At 34.1% G+C, this 20,782-nt stretch overlaps 2 protein-coding genes and 1 long non-coding RNA gene across 3 annotated transcripts in view; 1 reads left to right on the top strand and 2 right to left on the bottom strand.

Annotated features, from left to right (window-relative positions):
* LOC134542154 (myosin-VIIa) overlaps nt 1-20,782 on the bottom strand; it is a 250,169-nt gene that overhangs the window by 84,325 nt on the left and 145,062 nt on the right. The window contains exons 12-20 of the mRNA XM_063386174.1: nt 20,263-20,398; nt 18,809-19,053; nt 17,844-17,999; nt 16,907-17,097; nt 9,621-9,795; nt 9,235-9,351; nt 7,544-7,654; nt 6,205-6,414; nt 5,416-5,610 (exon numbers count right to left, since the gene is read on the bottom strand). Coding sequence (XP_063242244.1) covers nt 5,416-5,610; nt 6,205-6,414; nt 7,544-7,654; nt 9,235-9,351; nt 9,621-9,795; nt 16,907-17,097; nt 17,844-17,999; nt 18,809-19,053; nt 20,263-20,398 — 1,536 coding nt within the window. The remainder of the gene's footprint in view (nt 1-5,415; nt 5,611-6,204; nt 6,415-7,543; nt 7,655-9,234; nt 9,352-9,620; nt 9,796-16,906; nt 17,098-17,843; nt 18,000-18,808; nt 19,054-20,262; nt 20,399-20,782) is intronic.
* LOC134542186 (zinc finger BED domain-containing protein 4-like) lies at nt 2,010-4,116 on the bottom strand. Its single transcript, XM_063386245.1, has 2 exons — nt 2,497-4,116; nt 2,010-2,363 (listed from the first exon to the last, which is right to left on the bottom strand). The coding sequence occupies exons 1-2, from the start codon at nt 4,114-4,116 to the stop codon at nt 2,010-2,012; spliced, it is 1,974 nt and encodes a 657-aa protein (XP_063242315.1).
* LOC134542223 (uncharacterized) lies at nt 4,651-5,865 on the top strand. Its single transcript, XR_010076762.1, has 2 exons — nt 4,651-4,742; nt 5,461-5,865. It is a non-coding gene; the product is annotated as an uncharacterized LOC134542223 (long non-coding RNA).

The raw sequence follows: 20,782 nt of genomic DNA, 5'->3' as shown, positions 1-20,782 counted from the left end.
TTCGTTTTGACTAGTTACTGAAATCCACGTATTTTTATTACTATGTTTACAAGCAGTAAATATTGCCATCGCAAATTAAAACAAAATGTAACAAATGTCAACAATCGATATGTGCGCATTACCAACATAACAAAATTGACCACAGTTTTCGTGTTTTGAATAATGATCGTTTCTGCCGCAAGGCGCACTGGTTTCGATTTCTCTAACCTAATTTAATCGCATGTAGCTAAGATGGCAGTCATTCTTGCGTGCACATATCTATGAGTGTTTACAAATACCATCCACATTTTGTAGTTTTGTGATACAATTGAATTTATGTATGGCTAAGATGCCAAAAACTTCGACAATGTTTGATCGCGAAAGAGAGATTAAATCGGATGGATTTTATATTTTTGATCAGCGGGACAAAATTATGATGTGTAAGTTCTGCAACGTGCGGGTTGATTGGACACACAAAGACACTTGCAAAAAGCATGTGGCAAATGACACACACAAAACAAAACAGAAAAGACAATTATTTTGTCAAGCAAATTCTACCGTGTCTAAACAAATCTCGATAGGCGACAGCGTGAATAAAGCAAACAAGCTTGAAAGTGCAGAAAACAAGAATATGTTTCTGATTTTGTTAATATGATGCTGTCGGTTAACATTCCTTTGGAAAAAGCTGATCATCCAGCTATGAGGGAATGGTTTAACACCCATGTTGAAGGTTAGCCTTATTTATTTAGAAATGTTTTCCCCCTTTAATAAAAGTTCATAAGCATATGTAGGCCTACAATATTATCAATTAATTTACCTTTAGGCCTAACTTACCTTTACTTCAAATAAATATGCAAGTACCTCAGATTAACAAACACATAAATAGGATGGATTGCATTGTGAAATGGTGAGCAAACCACAAGATATTTTTGACTGATTGATTGATGGTTTGACTCTGTAATCCAGCAGTAATCTTGAAAAGGTTAGGTTAGGTTTGGCTTGGCTTAGAATTGTTTTGAGTAAATTAGCCCATTAATATTTTCAGCGATAACCTTATAAATGCTACCTATTTATAAGTATATTGTAAGTTATGTATACATTTAAGGTGCAGGGGATTTGCCATCAGCCAACACTCTTGGAGAAACTTATGTCCCAAAAATTGGCCAGGCAAATAAGGAAGCAGTAAGGCACGCTGTAGAAGACAAACAGATTGTATTCTTGTGTGATGAAACGACAGACAAAGTGGGCCGATGTAAGGCAGAGTCTGCTACTTTGAAGTGCCTATCCGCTATGAGGTTTTTTTTAGGGATGGGAAATTTTCAAAATTTTCGATTCGATACCGATTATCGAGTCTTGTTGCGATCATCGATTCTTATCGATTATCGATTCCAATCAATTAGGTTAAGTTATAGATTCTCATTTTCGGGATTGAAGTATAAGTTACAATGGAATCAGTAAACATACTTATTGAATACACTAAAAAAGCATTTTTCAAAATAATAAATAAATACTATTAAATTTAACACATAAAACAAAACTTTACATTACTTGAAATAAAGAAATTGAAATTACTATTCTGTAATGTGTAATGTGTAGGGCAAGCATTATTTTTTATGTGGATTATGTTTAATCCAGTTGAATATGTAATTTTGAAAAGAGAATACGTAATTTAGTAATAGGTCAGTAGTACTAATAAAAAGTGAATTGTCGTAAAGTCATCAAAATACTAACAATTTCATTGGAATACAATTTAATAAATAGTATATTAATTACTAAATGTACAATCATTAACATTTATCAATCAAACTTTAAATAGCCACAAAAAGTTGTGATTATTAAAAATATTGTAAAAAACCAGAAACTACCAAATTCAATCTTTATACCTTTGAAATAAATGACAACATAGTGAAATATCATAAAAACAACACTTTTGACAAAATAAAATTGAAAGTTCTTAAAATAATAAATGAAAACTGGCAAAGCATCTTATTAGATCACAAAGTCTTATTAGATCCTAAATTCTTATTAGATCACAAATTCTTATTTAAAAAAACCAACATTTTGACTCGTTCAGGATCTAAACGGTTCCGTTTCTGATCAACAATCAGTCCTGCAGTGCTGAATAATCGCTCGGAATGTACAGTTGAAGGTGGAATGCAAAGAAATTTCTTTGACAGTTTTTTTAAACATGGGTACTTGGTATTTTCTTTCCAATACTGGAAAACGTTGGTACTTGAATTTTGAATAGGTTCTTCCAAGTAAACATTAATCTCATCTTCAACTGATGCGATGTGGCTTACACTTGGGGCAGTCTTCATTATGTTTGAGTAAAATGTCCACATACCATGGCTTTCCATTGCTTGGCTGGATGTTTGCGGCACAGACTGAGAGAAAAGCAACAAAATTTTCAAAATTAAATATTAAAAATGAACAAACAAATGTGTCAACATAAAACAGCAGAAGTAGACAAATAAGAATACACTTAATGAATTACAAGGAAATTAGCACCTAACTTACCTCAGTTTCAGGTTGTTTCAAACAGATAGTTTTTCTTGCTTCTTCAATCAAAAAAACTTTCGCTTTTGTGACATTACCGTCCTGCACAAAAACATGGTGTTTAAATCGTGGGTCCAGTAATGTTGCAACTGCGTACAACATATTCTCTTCAACATCAGAATACTTCAAAGTTATGGCAGCAAGCATATCATTTTTGATGCCCTGTACACCTGATCCAGTAGGTGCTGGTTTCCTTAGCTCTTCAGTAGAACTGTTGATTATAGGTATGACTTCTGAGGCTGTCACACACTGAGTACTTACAGCCAATGTTGCATGGTTGAAAATACTTAAAAGGTTTACTACATTTGTCATCAGGTTCCATTCTGCTGATGAAAAAGTCACAGGTAACTGCAGAGTTGCTGATGCTAAAGAAACAGACTGTTTTTGCTCAAGTAAGCGCTGTAGCATATGGAGAGATGAATTCCAACGCGTTGGTTCATCCTGGATAAGTTTATGTTTTTTCATTTTCAGCGTGGCTTGAGCCTTCTTTAACTCTTTTGTCGCCTTACAAGAATGTTTGAAATGGCCAACTATGCGACGACCGTTGGCAATCAGATTATTTACATTCTTGTTGTTCAGTAGCCCTTCCTTTACAACAAGCTGCAGGGTATGTGCTAGGCATGGCAGATGTTCATATTCGGATGATTCTAGGCCAGCAGTTATGTTCCTGGCATTGTCTCTTACAATGGCAACAACTTTAGATTGCAGCTTCCATTCTTCAAGTGTTTCTGTGATAAAATTGCACAAATTGTTCCCTGTGTGAGATAATTCAGGAAAGGGAATAACCCCAATGTTGAGGTGTTGCAAGACAAAATTGGAATCAACAAAATGCACAGTTAGACCAAGATAATCGTCATTGGCTGTTGAAGTCCACATATCTGTTGTAAGACTCACATGTTCAGCTTCGTCCAACTTTTTGTTCACATTTTCCCTACATTCTTGGTACATGTGTGGTACAACAGTATTTGAAAAATGTTTTCTGCTGGGCAAAACATACCTAGGCTCAAGGAATTTGACAAATTCTGTGAATCCTCTGTCTTCAACCATGCTAAAAGGACGATTGTCTAAGCACATCATTCTACCTATGTGCTGAGTTATTGATTTTGCACGAGGATCAGTGGACTTGAATTGTGCAGTTTTATCAATAAATGATTGTAATGTAGGCTGGTATTGACTTTTAGGAGTTAGCCTATACTGGTTTGGTGTTCTTGATGAAATATTCGTTTGGCCAACTTTCTCAGCATGCCTCGGGGACACTGAACCGCTGCCTCTCGATGAATCAGTAGCAGTAGGCCTAACATCTGAATTTGATGACAATGGCAAGGTTGTCTCTGAAGAACAATTTTGTGCTGAACTATCATCTATTTCATTTTCTTCAATCTCGCTCAATTCCGATGAATGTAGCCTTTGTTTCTTCGTCTCATGAACGTAACTCCCATGCTTGTTTTCGAGATGTTTTTTCATGTTTGTTGTAGTTTTAGATTTACCGCCACGTGAGATTGTACATTTACAGATTTGACATATTGCGTAGCCAGAATTTTGTCGGTCGATGACAAAGCATTTCCACACTTCACTAGACATCACGTAAATAAAAATGTTATTTTACTATTCGTATTGCGCTAACATTACCCAACATTCAAACAAAGAAGCATCACTGGAAACAAAAGCATGTAAGAAAATTTCTACAGTTGCCGTACTGGTAACTTACTGGAATGAAAACGTGTTTCAAAAACGTCCATTGAAATTTTATGTTTAAGTTGCGTAATTAACTGGTGATTTAATGTTTACTGTTATTAAATAAATTACGGAAAATACGTAACTCGTAAAATGTTACGGGCTATGGCCACATTATTCTTGCATTTTATCGTTAAGTAATTGAGAATAAGATCTGTACCGGAAGTTGGCAAACCTGTGAAAGTTCATGTATAGACAAATGCTGGTTAACAAAAAAAATCATTGACGAAAATAAATATGCAACAACGCAAGTGAATAAATATACTAGAAACGTAGAAAACGTGGCACACTTCTCAGTAGAATCTTGAAATTTTGTGCACATGGCTACCAATGTGGGTGTATTCAGCAAGTAAAAGTTGGGCTACAATTTCTTTATACGATAACACTGCGTTAATAAATAAATAACCCTAAATGCACAGTACGAAATCGCCAACCTCCGTTCCCGCTTACGGGATTGTGGCAACTGAGCTGTGGTAAGCTATGTTATATTTCATTTATTATTTATTATATCGTTTATGGTTATTTATTTAGTTGTAAAACTGACTAAAATTACTGCAACGACAGCGATGAACCGCTGCTAGGCAGCACTTTACGTCTACATCCTGCAGAATTTTAATAATCGGTGATTTTCGCCGATCCTCGATTATCGATTATGTATCAAAAAATCGGGGTATCGAAGAATCGACGGATCGACTTTCCCATCCCTAGTTTTTTTTACACCGCCATGGCATAATTTTTCACCATTTTTTGTGGTCTCTACCGATTGCTTATTTTTACACCGATTTTTTGCACCGCTTGCTTATTTTTACACCAATTTTTTGCACCGCTTTTGTCATTTTTTTACACCGAAATGAGCCAGTTTTATTTACCATTTTCTGGGGTCCCTAGGTATCGTCCCACCTCTAGTATTCATACATGATGTACAAGAAGTAGGTATGAAATATTTGATTTTGATAACAAAATAAGAATAAAAACAAATTCTTATGAAGTATTATAAACAGCTACAAACTATGTACTTTTGGCAAAAAGTAAACTACATACGATTAAAGATACTAAATAGTGCTCATCCATACTTGTGCAAAGTGTTATATTCAGCATACTCCCAATTTGAAAATGCTGAGTAAGCTTCAAAATATCACCACTAACCAGCTGGTCTCCTTGTGTGTGTAGTGGCAGTAACGGATGTTTCAGAGGCTTCCTGGAATACTGGTGGGTGATGTTGCCCTGGAAGTATGTGGCAGCAAACTTCTGGAACTTGAACTCGGACAAATCTTCTTCATCCTCGGGCGCTAGCATCATCGGACTGATGATTTCATGCTGGTCTTTAGAAACTGGCAGATCCTTCAACAAGAATTTTAATCAATCATCAGTCAGGTGGCTAACATTATTTTGACAATGTGAAAAAGTACATGTTTCAGATAACATAATGTTACTTATTTTAATCAATTTACAGAAACCAAAAGCAATAATGCCATGTGACTAAAGCCTAATAGCTAGCAAAATAATGGGACCCTCATTTATTTTTTAAATATTGTGTTAAACAAACAGAACATATGGAGTGAAACAAAGTGCATAAAAGGTTTGCTAAAATGTAAATTGTGTTTCACCAAGAAATTTTTCAGTTAGGCTTGGAAAAGACATGACTAACATAAATCTGTGGAAATAAATTTAAAAAAAATGTGAAAACTAACAAAAAGTTTGGTTATAAGGGTGTTACAAGATGTATACAAATTATCTCTATTTTAATACACTATTTTTTTTTTTTTGACTCTTTGTGCTGTAAAAATAGAATGTATATTACAAACTACATCTTTATCAATATTTCTTTTTTTAATTTACTCAATTCTAAGACACACTTTTGTTATGACTTTTGAACTGAAGCAAATCTACATATCATAACTAAATGAGCAGAAGGCAACGGAGAGCCGCGCTCACCATGAACACCGAGGTCTCCCTGGCCGCGGCCGGGGCCTCGCTGCTCGAGTCGGGCAGGAAGTCGAACATGGCCTCCACCAGCTTGCTGTCGTCCACGGGCTCGTCCTGCTTCTTGGCCGCGTCGTTGATGAGGTTCTTCTTGATCTCCATGCGCCGCCGCTCCTCCAGCTCCAGCTCTATCTCCTTGCGCTCCAGCTCCAGCATGCGCTCCTGCGGCAGCGTTCACGCTTCTACCGACACTGCTTTTTCCATTACGATGTCCACCAATGTCGAACATTCTTTCAAATTGATTTTTAACATACAGTAAACTCTTTTAACACACTTCACACAGGAGTCCAAGAAAAATTGATCCACAATACACACACACAAACACACACACATATATGAGTATTTCTGTTGTGGACATGCTTATTTAATTTTTTTATGTGCATCATGTGCCAGTCAAGATGAGACCACTTTGGTGATGAAATAAATATTAATACTAAATATTTTAGTCATATATTCGTCGAATAATATATCATATTTGAATAAACATTTCTAAAAATAAAAATAATAACACTTAAATCTCTAGATTTAAAAACAAATTTGAATTAAAAATAAAACCATAAAATCTTGTCCCTAGCAATAACTAATGTCTGGATCTGCCCATGCATTAACCTCTTTCACCAATTATTCCACCCCAAGCACGTTGCTAATATATTTGTTGATTTTGACACATATCTACTTAACATATTAGAAAGTGCATCTTAAAACAAAGTATGGCAGAGCTCACACTTAAAATTAAAGTGAAGTATTCTGATTTTTTAATAGCCCTTTCTGCATTTATGGGAATTAATTTACGCCAGCTTAGACTTTCAAAATATTATCCACAATTGTATTACAGATTCATTATTTCATTTTATGGCTCGATAAACCACCGGATCTAGTTTTGGATGCTTGATGAAATCATTATTCGTGGTCGTATAGCGGAAAATTTATTTATGCTTGCATTCAAATTTTTTGGATTAATAATTCAAAATTAAAATTATAGCAAGAAATTTGAACAAGCCTAGATTCAAAGCATTGAGTTCCTTTAAGTACTGTAATCAATATATAAATCCAAAATGCCAAACAACTGATGACACAGCGCTTGTTATTAAACAGGTTAGTAAGTCAGTTCAATATAAAAGCAAAATGCAAGTATCTATGCGCTTGTTATTAAACAGGTTAGTAAGTCAGTTCAATATAAAAGCAAAATGCAAGTATGTATGTAAGTTATCAACAGAGATTTCTCTCACCTATTTGCTTTACAAATAAGCAGCATACTACTAAAAAAATAGTGTGGAATTGTTTTACATACCCTGTAATTATGTTCTGCAATTTCTTTGGCACGTTTGTTTCCAGCATCTTTCAACTCTTTTTCTTCTTTCTTTCTCAGTCGCAATGCTTCGATGTGGTGCCGGTAATCATACTGAAAGCAAAGATGAAATTCGCTTTGAAATAAATATTTTGATGTGTAGAAGTTAAAGTTTACCAACAGTTTGAAAATATAATAACTGCAAAATTTTTTTTTTTTTAATAGTTCTAGTAACAAATTTCCAAAAATGACAACAATAATAATAATAGGTAACAATAATGTATCATGCTAGTTTTAAAACCTATTTTTTTTTAATTGGAAGACACAATCAAAAATTAATAAGTTACAGTCAACCCTTGTCCCACATTTAACGAGTACAAAAAATTTATTAGTACTTTATCAGGCAATGTAAAAAATTAATAATTGTTTGAATAAATAAAAGGCTTTAATCATCTAATGAGACACTCCTGAATATGGGTGCTACGCTCACCGCTCACTTAATTTTATCGGCCACCTGGTGTTTATGCTTCCTTTTGTTGATATGCAGAGCAAGTACCTAGTATATACACACTCTCAGAGCTCATTTGAATAGAAAAAAGTTTACCTATTAAAATAAAATAAATTAAAAATAAAATTAAAATAACCTATTAAAATAAAATAACTACTATTGTTTGAAAAAAAATTATGATTTTAATGCTAGAGGCAAACTAGAACTTCAAAAGAAAAAAAAATTATATGTAATTTTCAAATTTTAAGGGATTTGTGTGAGAATACTTCAATTACTTACATTTTACTATTCACTTTTTGCTCCCACAGAAAAATGGATTGTATGTAGAACTACATAAACACAATGAACAGAACTGTAGATGTTCCCAAACATTTGACTTTCACCTTTCAAAATTTATTTTGTTTTGTAATTCATCACACAATGTTACCTACTGTAAACTAAAATATATCATTAAAAAAATAAGAATTTACTAATTTAAAGGTAAACATATTTAGAAGCATGTTTTAAACTACGAAAAATTAAATTATAAAAAAATTAACTGGTTCAATAATCTTTAAAACAATGTCTCACCATCGAGCACATTATTAGAGCTGTGTTGATACAAATCGGCAGAAGTCAATTTTGCTGACATTTAGTTAAAGTGGCGTTTCTGCTTATTCACGATCCACTTGTTAATTTTTGGCTGATATTATTGAAAAATGAAAGTGCCTGTCATAACCTAAAAATCAGCCAGTACCCTTTTCACTTTTTGTACTATTATATATTATGAACATCATTTCTTAGCTACATGTGCCAGTTGTACATATAAAATTTAAACATCCTACAACTTAAACGTTCTTGAATCTAATACATCATAAATAAATAAATATATCACCAGCATGGTAACGTTAGATACGAACAAAAACTTGCTTTATTTAGAGCATAGCTAACAATACAAACTACGGAAAAAACCAACGGGCTTGAACTGCAAATAAATGTTTGTAATATTGTGACAGAGACATTTTTAAATTAACTAATGTATTGGTTTGGAATCGGCGAATCAGCAATAGTTGTTTCAGCGTATCAAAGTATCAGCAAAAGTTTGTGAATCGGTACAGCTCTACACATTATTTTAATTTCACTAAACATTTAGTATTCTGTAAATATTTTCATTTAATCACTCTTGCAAAAATTCTAGGAAACATACCTTGATCTTCTTGTAACGTCTCTGAGCAATCATGCGCCGTACGTGGGTCTGAATCTTGACAATTGCCCACATTTTTTGTCTGTACATTCTACGCACAAGGTAACCACGAGAACGAGCCTGAAATAATAAGAAATTTTTAATTTAAAAACTGCTTAAAAAAGTCATTTCACAAAATTAAAATTAATTCACTGATTAATAAAGTAAAGAACCAAAGAAATTTCAACACATATAAATTTTAATAACTATGTTAGGCAGAAACAAACAAGAACTTTTGCATAATAAAAACCTGTTATATAAAAAGACAACACGGATAAAAAATATTAATCATAATTACAAAAGATTAAAGTATGAAGTGTTTAATGTAATACTGTAGCGAAGCATCACACCTGAAGTCCCACAATGTGGCCTCGGAGATGCCTGAAGCGGTGCGACAGGACCCGAGCTCTAATGAGCGCCTGAAGACGCATGTATCCCACCCTCATCTTCTGATACCGCTTCCGTTGGGCGTAGCCCTTCCAGTATTTCTGGATTGTTATTGCAGCTGCCTTCATTCGGACGAATCTGGATAGCAATAAACAAACTAATAAACACATGTTCTTTCAATTAGAAAATATCAATATTTAAGATGGGTCAATTCCCCAATTTTCCTAATTTGAATCTAGAATTTGAATCCCACAGAGTACTTTGAATATACCCCTCGAATCAGAATCTAGGTGTCAATTGTAAAAAACAAAATAATGTATAATAAATGAAAAATATTGACCATGGTGTTGAAACATTCTACTCTTTAAATTAATAGTTCACAAATGAAATTTCCAGAATCAATACATATCATAGTTTTATTAATATAATTACACGTTAAAAGTACAATACATTGAGGAATGGTAACAGGATTGGTATGATAAAAATATTTTACCTAGTAAACTTTAGAGGTTGTGTGAAGTTGTTAATTTACTTTATTTCCTCTAATATTTTTCTTCAAATATTTTCCCTCAAATATTGGATATTTTTAATACTAAGGATTTGATAGTATTTGAGGATTTGATTGGCCCAACCCTAAATAATATTTTTTGACAACTTGACACATCATAAGTGAGTGTTGTCAAATACTTGTGTTCACAACATTAGAGTAATAATTTAAAAAAAAAAAATTCTCTAATTATATTTATTTTGTACTACATACTAAAGTTTTTATGGTAATTTGATTGACTAATCCCTCAATCAGCAATATTGTTATGAAGGATCTGGCTTTGTAATGGTCAGTTGGGAGTATTACATTGTCTGAGTGAATAATGCTAACTTACACACTTTTCTACATAAACAGTGCTTCCATTGAAAAAAATTACAACAAATCAAGGTACATCTGTTTTGTGTTTGAACGGAATACTTTCGATATATCTTAAGGGCGCCGTCTGGCTAGAGAGTAAACGCGTGACCGCGTACATAGCATGTCATTCTTGCTCGGAGCTGAGTGGCGACATTCGGAACTACTCTTATCTCTTCCTTCTCACTGCCCCACCCCACTAGTACCCACCCTCCTCCCCACGCCGACACTGCTGGCCAGATAAGAGCCACCCTGCCGCCTCGCCAAGTGTCTGAATCACTCTGCGTTCTTTAGTTTACCGTAGCCGGCAAGCCAATTGCATATATGTTTAGTGTAGCGATATAGCAAAATACTTATTTTTTGGTTGATAGTAACGTGTTAACACTAAGTTATTGTGTATATGTCACACACAGGGGCGCAACAACTAAATTTCCAAAGGGGGATGGGGGGGGGGGGGCAATATACCTTTTTATAAAGAATCATCAATCCCCCCTATTGAAGCGGGGGGTTCGGGGGTCCTCCCCAGGAAAATTTGTATTTCAAGGTGGAAAATTGTGCTATTTAAGCAGTTTTACTATCAAAAAATTGATTACACAGCACTTTCTTTGCCCCCCGTTTGCCCCCACTTCAAGGTTTCAGAGGGGGGGCAAAATACCGTTCCCCCCCCCCTGTTGTTGTGCCCCTGCTCACAGACAAATGTGACTGCATACGTAAAAAATAATTCTGTCTGAATTACTGACTTAGAAATACATGTCTGGACACTACTTTACATTGATGGTTGATTACAATGTGATGTTTTTCCGGTTATTCGCAAAACTACTTGAAAACCTCTATGGTGCCACCAGTACAGTCACGCTGTGAATGAGCATTTTAATTTACATATATTTAATTCCAAAAATGTTTAACTTTTGAACTTTTTCTTAATTTTTATCTATATATTTTTATAATTTTGATCGGTTACTAAATTAACATCATTTCTGCACCAAGGGCGCGGGCAGTTTTATTCATTCACAAGGGTGTCAAAAATACGTAGGAAAACAGGCAAATTTCCAGACTAAAATCAGTAGTAGGGATATTTTAAATACAAATAATTTAAAAGGCACACATTTTTACTAACGGCTGTTACATTTTGAGTTTTGATTATGGAATTTTTTTTGTTAAGTTTAAGAATGTTTGGTATGAAATAAAAAGTAGATAAGTTTTAAAAAAGTTTGATAACAAATGAAAAGAATCTAAATCATTAAAGAAAAATATTTATTCAATAATATTAAATCTTCAAGCAACAAAATAAAAATATACTTTACAGCAAAAAAATATTTTCTTCAAGGCAGCTGCAAAATAAATTTTTGTCTTTCAACTTTCTTCATAAGCACTGCACTACACAGTTTTTCCAGTATGACAAATTGAGTAAACGAAATCCATCCCTCTCGGCACAGACTACAGGTTTAGGTAGATTTCGAAGTACCTATCGCTTCATGAAATGTTCAAAAAACTTCTATAAACTTCTGAAACTTTTTAAGCATCCTGTACGTTCTACAATATTCAAAATTGATCGAATGAACACTGTCTTATTCCATGACCCAAAACTATTTTAAAAGATTTAGTTCAATTCATCCAGGGCTGAATAACATAGAATGTATTTCATATTACGCCTATGCATTTATTACCTTCTAACACTACTTTTCATACCTTGCACTATTAGTGGTCACAAAAAAATTTGCTCTGGATCATTGTTTATGATAATATGAATATAGTAAAAAATAAATTTCAACATATTTTATAGGAACTATAAAACTTTTTTCAACCTCTATTATAACTGTAAATAGTTCGTCGTATCAACAATTGTTTCAGCCAAAGGTTTTGGATAATGTTTAGGAATTTTGCAATAAATTATTTCATTTTTGATAGTATATCAACTAAAAAGTTCTGATTTTTTTTGTCTTTTAACCATTTTTATTCCACCGGCTTGCAGTAATGGCTGGTTACATAATATTTTACTTCATATAAACGATCTTGACAATATATAGAAAGTTAAATAAAAATATGATTGACTATGATAATGTAGGTACATGGTACGGAAGTTTTGTTTAGTTCTTTTTATCTCCACATGACATTTTTTTTCAACTTCTTGCGGTCTAATCAAAAATTGTTTTGGACCAGTTTTAGATAAAAAATAAAAATATACATTTAACATTAATTGTTATATAATTCATTTTTTAAGGGTTTTACCATAAATAAGAACGTATTTAATATTGTACATGGTATGGGAATTGAGTTTTTTTATATTTCCACCCTTGCTATTTACTACCCCTTGAGCAATAGTTTGGCTTATCAAAAATTGTTTCAGACAAAAAATTGTGTTAAAAATTATAACATTTACAAACAATACTAACAGATTTGATGATGTGTCTACTAAGGAAGTTACGAACTTTTCTGTCCTCAAACTCATGTTTTTTCCGACCCTTGCATTTATGGTTGGTCGTATCAAAAGATGTATTCAAAGGTTTTTGGTATCACTCCTACGAGTTATAATACGTTCAAACTATGCAATATTTGTCATACTATGGAATTTAAAGTGATTGTTTAGTTAATCAAAACCTTCCCCATTTTACCCCTTTGGTGGGATTATGCTCAATAAAGAAATCGACCAAAATTTTATTACTATATTTTATTTATCAGTTTGGAAATGATTTGTGCACAATTAAGGCAGTATCGTGTCCATAAATTATATATGTATATACACACAAACGTTTGATTTCACGATGGCTTCGGTATCTATAAAACATTAAACGAAAAGTATCTTAAAATTTTCCTGCAGTCGCACTTTGGAAACGGCTTCAATAACAATAGGTAGTCTTTCTTCGAAATATACCTAAGAATCCACAAACCAAACAAAACAGAAGAATAAAATAATGCATAGAGATAACCCACAAAATAAAATTGTTTTTAAATATAGAACTGTGTTAAAGATTAATTAAATTTTTGAATGTATTTACATACAGTCCAAAAATAAACATTTTTTTCCAACAATGTCCACACCTTTACTTTCTTATTTATGCAGATACCAATTTTAAGTACATGTTCTGTTTGAAATCACTTTCTGCATTCAGTTTTCTCAAACTCACCACACACATTTGCACGAGCACATTTAAACTGGTTTTCTTGTTAAACACCATTTCCCAATCAAAATGACACTTGGCGTATTACCTGTATAAATACTAGTCCTATAAAAAGTACATTGTAAAACCCAATACATATTTAATTTGAAATTAAACCGCAGTGTTTTCTAAATATCTTCATTGAAGGACTACATCATGACACGTTAGTGTGGTTCTGACAAATAAAATGTAAGATTGAGCAGCCAGCTTGATAACATCTTCAAAAACGTATTTGTAAATATCATAAATCCTTTCAACCCATTACAATCCCTCTGCTTATGAATGTGTTAACTCACTGTCACCGTTATGGAAAGAAATTACATATTGTTTTTGTTTCCTTCTTTATATATATATATATATACAAACACACACACACATATGTGTGTGTGTGTGTTATTTATAAATATACTTATAATATAATTTTTAATATTGTTCTTCTTACATAGTCCACAGACGATACTGAACAAAATTGCTAGCTATTATTTACTTAGGTTCTCTCTTATGGGAAGATTGTGGGTGTATCTTGGGTCCACCATCTCTGGCAGTAATGAATTCATGTAGAACTGTATAAGTTTATATTCCATTAAACGTTTCCAGAAATGGTCATCTTTTGTGATTTTCTGAAAAAGCATTCCTTTTGGAGTCCAAACGACAAAAAGGCAGAATTGGCGACCTGTAATATGGAGTTGTCCCTGAATTTGGTACATGTACATTTGACCGATCTTGAGATGCATTTTTCCATCCTTCAGTTCACAAAAATTAATTTTTTCTCTCCAGAATTGCCGTTTCAAGAAGCATAGTCTTGGCAGTTGCAGGGTATTTGATTTCAATGATGTCATCACTACCAATGAGCCCATCAGGCGATGCTGCTAGAAATTTTATATTTTCATCAATGAAAAGTCCTGAAGGAATTATGACTAAGACCAGTTCCTGTTCCAGCTGAGTGACTGCATGAGGTTCGTTCTCAATTCCATATTTAGTTGCTTTGTTTCCAGAGAAGGTTGAATATATAATAGATTGAAATGTTTTAGAGCGCGGTGTTGTTTCTCTCATTCACATATTTTTCCGAAATTTGAAGTCGTCAGACACTTTGCTCTTTCACATTTCCACAAGATACAGTGCCTTTGTCCAGTGTTTGATGACTGGATATCCTGAATTTTTTTGCTGTCACACTGCAGTGCTCTCAAAAATTCTTCTTTTTTCTTTTCGTATTCTTCAGGATTCATATCTGGTATCTGAGAAGCATTGCCATAATGTGAGTCTTCTGAAAAGTTAATTTTCTTTTTAGTCTTCTTTGTGGGATTTTCCAAGCGCCTCTTTTCTTTTTTCAGCAGAATTTTTTTTTGCTTTTAAATATTTTTTTGAATATTCACCAGGACTGTGATTTGTGAATTTTTTGTGAATTTCGGCTTGTTCGTTACCATCTGCATTGCACGAAATCACGGAAAGTTCACTTCTGGTAAGGTATCCACCACGGAGAGAAAATTTGACTCTTTTACTTTGCAACTGTATTATTAAAAGACTCAGCTCTATTTGTAGTCATGTTTTTCAAGAGACTTTCTGCATGATGGACTACCAGATTATTTGCTGACATTATTTTATCCCACATGCCCATACTTTTCATACTTGGAACTATATTCTCTTCTGTGCTTCTAGAAACATCACAATAGTATTCTCGTTCACTGCACTTTGAATGGTCCCCGAATACATGAAATGGTCGATTGTGAATATCACTCCGTAATTCCTTTACACGTTCTTGTTCAGTTATTCCTCCAACAGGGGGAAGAGTAGGAGAAGGGCCACTATCGCCCTGAGCAGGCAAGTCCCCCCCCCCCCCCCCCCCCCCCACCACCTCGTCTACGGCCTCGCCTCCGCGGCGGAAGAGATAGCAGCCGGCTGCCGGTACAGCTACAGAGGGCGCCACGAGGTGGCTAGCAGTTTCGCCCGTGCATACGTTTACATTTATTAGTGCCTCAGAAGATTTTCCGCGGTGACATGCCTGTTTAAATGTAGGAATCAATGCAAGAAGGTCTAGGGCGCGTCTGACTGGTGAGTTCCTTAAATTCTGACGATTTTTACTGCACAAAGAAATTGGTTGAAAAGAGCCATTTTCGTGATATTGGCGGGGTCGCAAAAGTGTTAAGGTGGGTATGAAACAACTTAAATCCACCAGACCGACGTCGAATGTTCTTTTTACTCCTTTCCTGCCCAAACAAAAATTGAAAATCTCAAGTTCTTTCTAAAGGAGAGATATAGAGGTAAATGTTTACAGTGGCTTCCTTCCATCGTCCAGACGGCGCCCTTAAGTATCCTTCTGCTAGATTTTTAAATAACACTACAGTGATCCTAGCGACTTGTATGCAAGTGTTGAGAGCAAGGAAGAAAACTAAAAGGAAAATATTTCTGTGGCCATTTGTACTTAGTACTTTTTATAGCATGGTAAGTTGACAACAAGTTTCCCTTAACTACTGTCATTGTAACTGAGTGTGAACCTGGCAATTAACCAGGGTTGGAAATTTTATAAATAATAATTTTTTTTATACATATATAAGAAACAGTTTATTTTTAAAAACAAACAACTTGGTTATTTTTTTTGTTTAAACCAGCTTTTTTTTATTACTTTAGTCATTTTGGTTCTCAGCATGTTCAAATGAAAGCCATACAACATCCCGCTTTCTGCCACTCATGTTGAACTAGAAAAGTTATAACACCAAAGAACTGAAGTCCAGCAGATCTGTACATCTGACTGGGACTTAACCATGGAAAGGGTATTTCTCCTCAGGAAGAGGATTCTCCATATAATGGGCATTTCCCACAGAAAGGGGATATACAGTAAAGTAGGGGATTTCCCACAGAATAGGAATTAAAACTATTTAATGTTTTTAATTTTAGAGAAGTATTAAGCTGGGTATAATTTACAACTTATTCAGATAATTTAAATGATAAGATCCTTGTAGTATACGTATATATTTTTTTGTTCCTGTAAATTACAAAAAATATAAATGAGCAAATGTTTGTTGTTATTAGAGTGGAATTAGAGATATTAGAGATATTATATTTAAAAATACAATAAAATGTTTTTTATTATAAAAAAAACTTGGTTTAAATCAGCCAACACTTTTTTTCATCAATGGTTGGTTGTATTTCAGGTAAGTGTGAATGAACTACATGTACTCATGACACTAGTCACCTCCTTCTGTACACCCATCCTCGGATGGAGCGTTGCAGTATGAGGATCTTCCTTGTGAGCACCCTGTCCCTCTCCTGCTCCAAGAACAGATCGTGCGCATCTTTCAAAAACACCTTGGTGTGCCCCAGTTGGTAATCTGACAGACCCAGCACCGAGTGGCAAATCTTCGCAGTCGCCATCCGACAGTCAGTCTGCGAAAATGTGCACCACAATGTTAAAACTTCTAAACGTATAAGGATGCAATTCTTCATCAATAAATAAAATATCCATGCCCTCAAAAACTTTGTGAGGTCTTTAGACAGATGGGTGACTAGTTATTTAGATGATAATGGAGCATTGAAAAATGAGTGGTTGGAGGAAATGGAAGCACTCAGAGAAAGCCCACCTGCCCAAGGAAACACACACCATGTTTCTCACTTGTTAAAAATTCAAGGTTTGATCTTTCCAGGAACTGAACCCAGATTGTCTTGAAGGGCGTAGATTTACCTGACCACTTGACCCCCGAGGCCTTAAAAATATACTAAGAGATATAACTTTTAGCAATAAAGTACTTGTTACCTGAATTATGGTAGCTCTGTCTTGCTCTGAAATACTATATAAATAACCATTCACACACAGCTAGCTCGATGTGGAGGACTTAATTTTGTATTATGACAAAAAACAAAACTTAGTAATAGTAAACTAGTTGAAAGATATTGTAAAATCTTTTTAATAAATCTATTTTATTGAAATGAATATTTTAATTGCTTTCTAATAATAATATATTTGACACATATCACAGGAAAACTGCAGATATAGTAACTTAAAAAAAGGTAGTTAGTTACACATGCTTTTTTTATCAAGCTCACAAAAGTAGTTAGGTTTAACAACAAAGACAAACACACACACACACACACACACACACACACACACACACACACACTCAACAACCAATTACCTTGTGAGATGGTGGGACACCAGAAATGAGGAATCTGTAGCGCTCAACAAACTCTGTAAAGCTATGCCTGATTGGATACCCTGCTCTTCTTATTCGAATTGTCTCCATCATGCCAGAATATCGTAACTGGCGACAGCATAACCCTCTGTCAAACAACTGGAAAATAAGATACATAGTTAACACTTTTGCTAATTTGCATCAAATAGTAAAAAAAATAATCAAAGTATCTATTATAGATTAAGGGTGGATAAATAACTGATGGTGAGAAAAATAAGACTCAAAATAGTACTCCACTCCTGATGAAGGCTAACACATTTTTCTAAACTTGAGTTAATTTTTTAGTTCTGACTCTTTTAATGTCAGAACTAGCATAGTATTATGTCTTCCAGAAATTAAGATTTCTCACGTGACTTTTTACCACTATTATATAACACTTAAAAAAAATGTAGTGGTAAAAGATGTGACAAAACATAAAATCCAAATGGAAGGGAGCTATCATTGTAAACTTACAAGAATGTATTTAATATGTTATGATAAGCAAACTAAATAACTAACATGTAGTGTGAGAACAAGACTTAATTCGGACAGTATTACTATCTATTTTTTTTTTGTTAAGTGATTAAGATCAATGTTTAACCAACATCCAACATGAGAACTTTTGCACTTACCAAGAGTGTGTCCATTACCAAGCACCGCTTTTGCATTAAGGGAATGAGACTCTCGCAGCTGACTTAACTCAAGCTGAAGTATGTTCTTGTGGGAATGCTACGATTGAGAACATACTTCATTTGGTTTTTAATGTTGTTTTAGTATTTTTTGTTTGTGCTCCACCAGCATTTTTTTATGCGTATTATTATTTGTAGCTCACGTGAGTGAGCACAATAGATGTGGTACTCCAAAAGTTTTTGATTTATTCTGGCCTGCAAATTACAACAGAACAAAACAACAGTGCCTCGTAGACGTACCATGGGCTTCTTGTACTCGTTGGGCTTGATGCAGCGGATGAAGAACGGCTGGCAGCTGCTGAGCGTCCTCATGAGGGAGTCGAGCGACTTCTTGAACTGCGTGGAGAGCGTGGGCGTCCTCTTGCGCGTCTCCGAGCCCATGGCGATGTCGTCCGCGAACAGCGTCTGCAGGAACCGGTTGTTGGAGATGTGGATGAGCTGGAGTAGGTCCGCGCTGAAGGTGTCGCGGTTCTTCTCCAGGAAACCTAGCGTCCACAAACCGTGTGATCACAGCACGTACATGGAAACGTTCGCACTCTCGCAAACAAAAAATACTTCAAGGGGCCCTGCAGCGTCTCGGGGTTAAGATGCTGCGAGATACGAAAACTGCTCAATATATCAGAGTGGTGTTTGTTTACGAAAAGCATTTAAGAATATGCTGAGGGCAGAGCAGTAGGTCTGTTTTCAAATTTTGTTTTAAAATTATTTTTATAAGAGTGAAAATGACTACAAACCTTTTATTTCCAGAATAATTATATTAGGCATGAAACTCCTAGCAGAGATTCTTGAAAGCACTCAAGATACTTGCATTACACCTTTATCTTTATTTCTCTAACATAAAATGTTTTGGTTACCAATCAAATCACATAACTGTCCTATGCACAAGACTGCATGCCAGTTCCGAGGCAATACCGCGCTAGAAGCAAAGGGTGTCGCACTTATCAGCCCGTCTAACTAACACAAACACAAACTTGACTGGACAGACCTCTTAAACATATTTCTAAGAAGAATAAAAGTTAAAAAAAAATTTTCAATAAAATTTGTATACCTTACAGATCTTTATCATAGTTGCTACAGAATGCCACTAGAATACAATTTCTTGGATTTTTTCCATGTTTCCCTGAATGTAAAATTTTTAAATTAAATATCTTATATTTCAATATCAAATCCTCTAGTAATTTAAATTATTTTGTTGACAGCCATTGAGATTGTATATGCAATTAAAACATTTTAGATCTAAAATAACACTGTGTTCAATAATATTTAAAACTACACTTTTTGTGATTGTTTTTCCTTACATTTCAAAGTTTCCCTTGGCTAAATTTAAAGCCCCTAGCATTTCCAGGTTTTTAATTGTTTTTCAGACCTGTAGCAACCACATATATGATATATTTTTACTTGATGCCCAATGTTTAGAAAATCTTTAATAGTAGAGACTAATGCAATTAATATTATTAAATAAACACAAACAAATGCCATATCAATTATTTTAAACATCATGAGCATAAAAAACATAAGCTTACATCTTTATTTTATAGTTTTTGAGGTACTCATTAGAATCTATACAACTGATACCAACAGAATTACTGAATGTAAGTTGTTGGTTTCAAAACAACAAAATTTGTTTGCAGATAGTAAGAAAATTGAAATCAATAGTAACTCTTAATAACATTTTAGATGGTCTAGCAACTGACCTCTTGTATCGTAGAAGACAACTCCTGCGAAATGGTTCATGCCAAACGATGTGTTAATGTCTGATTTTGGCTTCAAGTAGTTCCTGTGGGTGCCGTGGGTTTTGTGAAGCTTCGCCAACATAGTCTGGTCAGTGCCCTGAAAACCAGACCAAGTGATTCATTGTACATTATATAAATATACATTTGAATTACACCCCGCTGGATTCGTAAATAAGTTTGTATGGAGGAAAGACTGTTGTTAGGAAATAGTACTTCTTAAGATTCCTAGCATTTTAACAGAAGACAATATAAAAAACACAAAATATATATGCAATATTTTAAACTTTCTGAATTTATTGGCAAACCAAAATATTACTATGTTTAGAACAATATTTAAGTAATGTCACTAAAATATTTTAATTTTAAATGTACTTAAATAGACACACAATTTTTCCCCCCAAAGAAGTGGAAGGGACTGTGATGTGAAAAAGTTAAAATTTGTACTAGTGATTTGAGATTAAAAAACTCACAATTAATAACA

Source organism: Bacillus rossius, chromosome 1 (genome assembly GCF_032445375.1).
Source record: "Bacillus rossius redtenbacheri isolate Brsri chromosome 1, Brsri_v3, whole genome shotgun sequence".
NCBI lineage: Eukaryota > Metazoa > Arthropoda > Insecta > Phasmatodea > Bacillidae > Bacillus > Bacillus rossius.
This window is presented reverse-complemented; position numbering and strand designations above follow the sequence as displayed.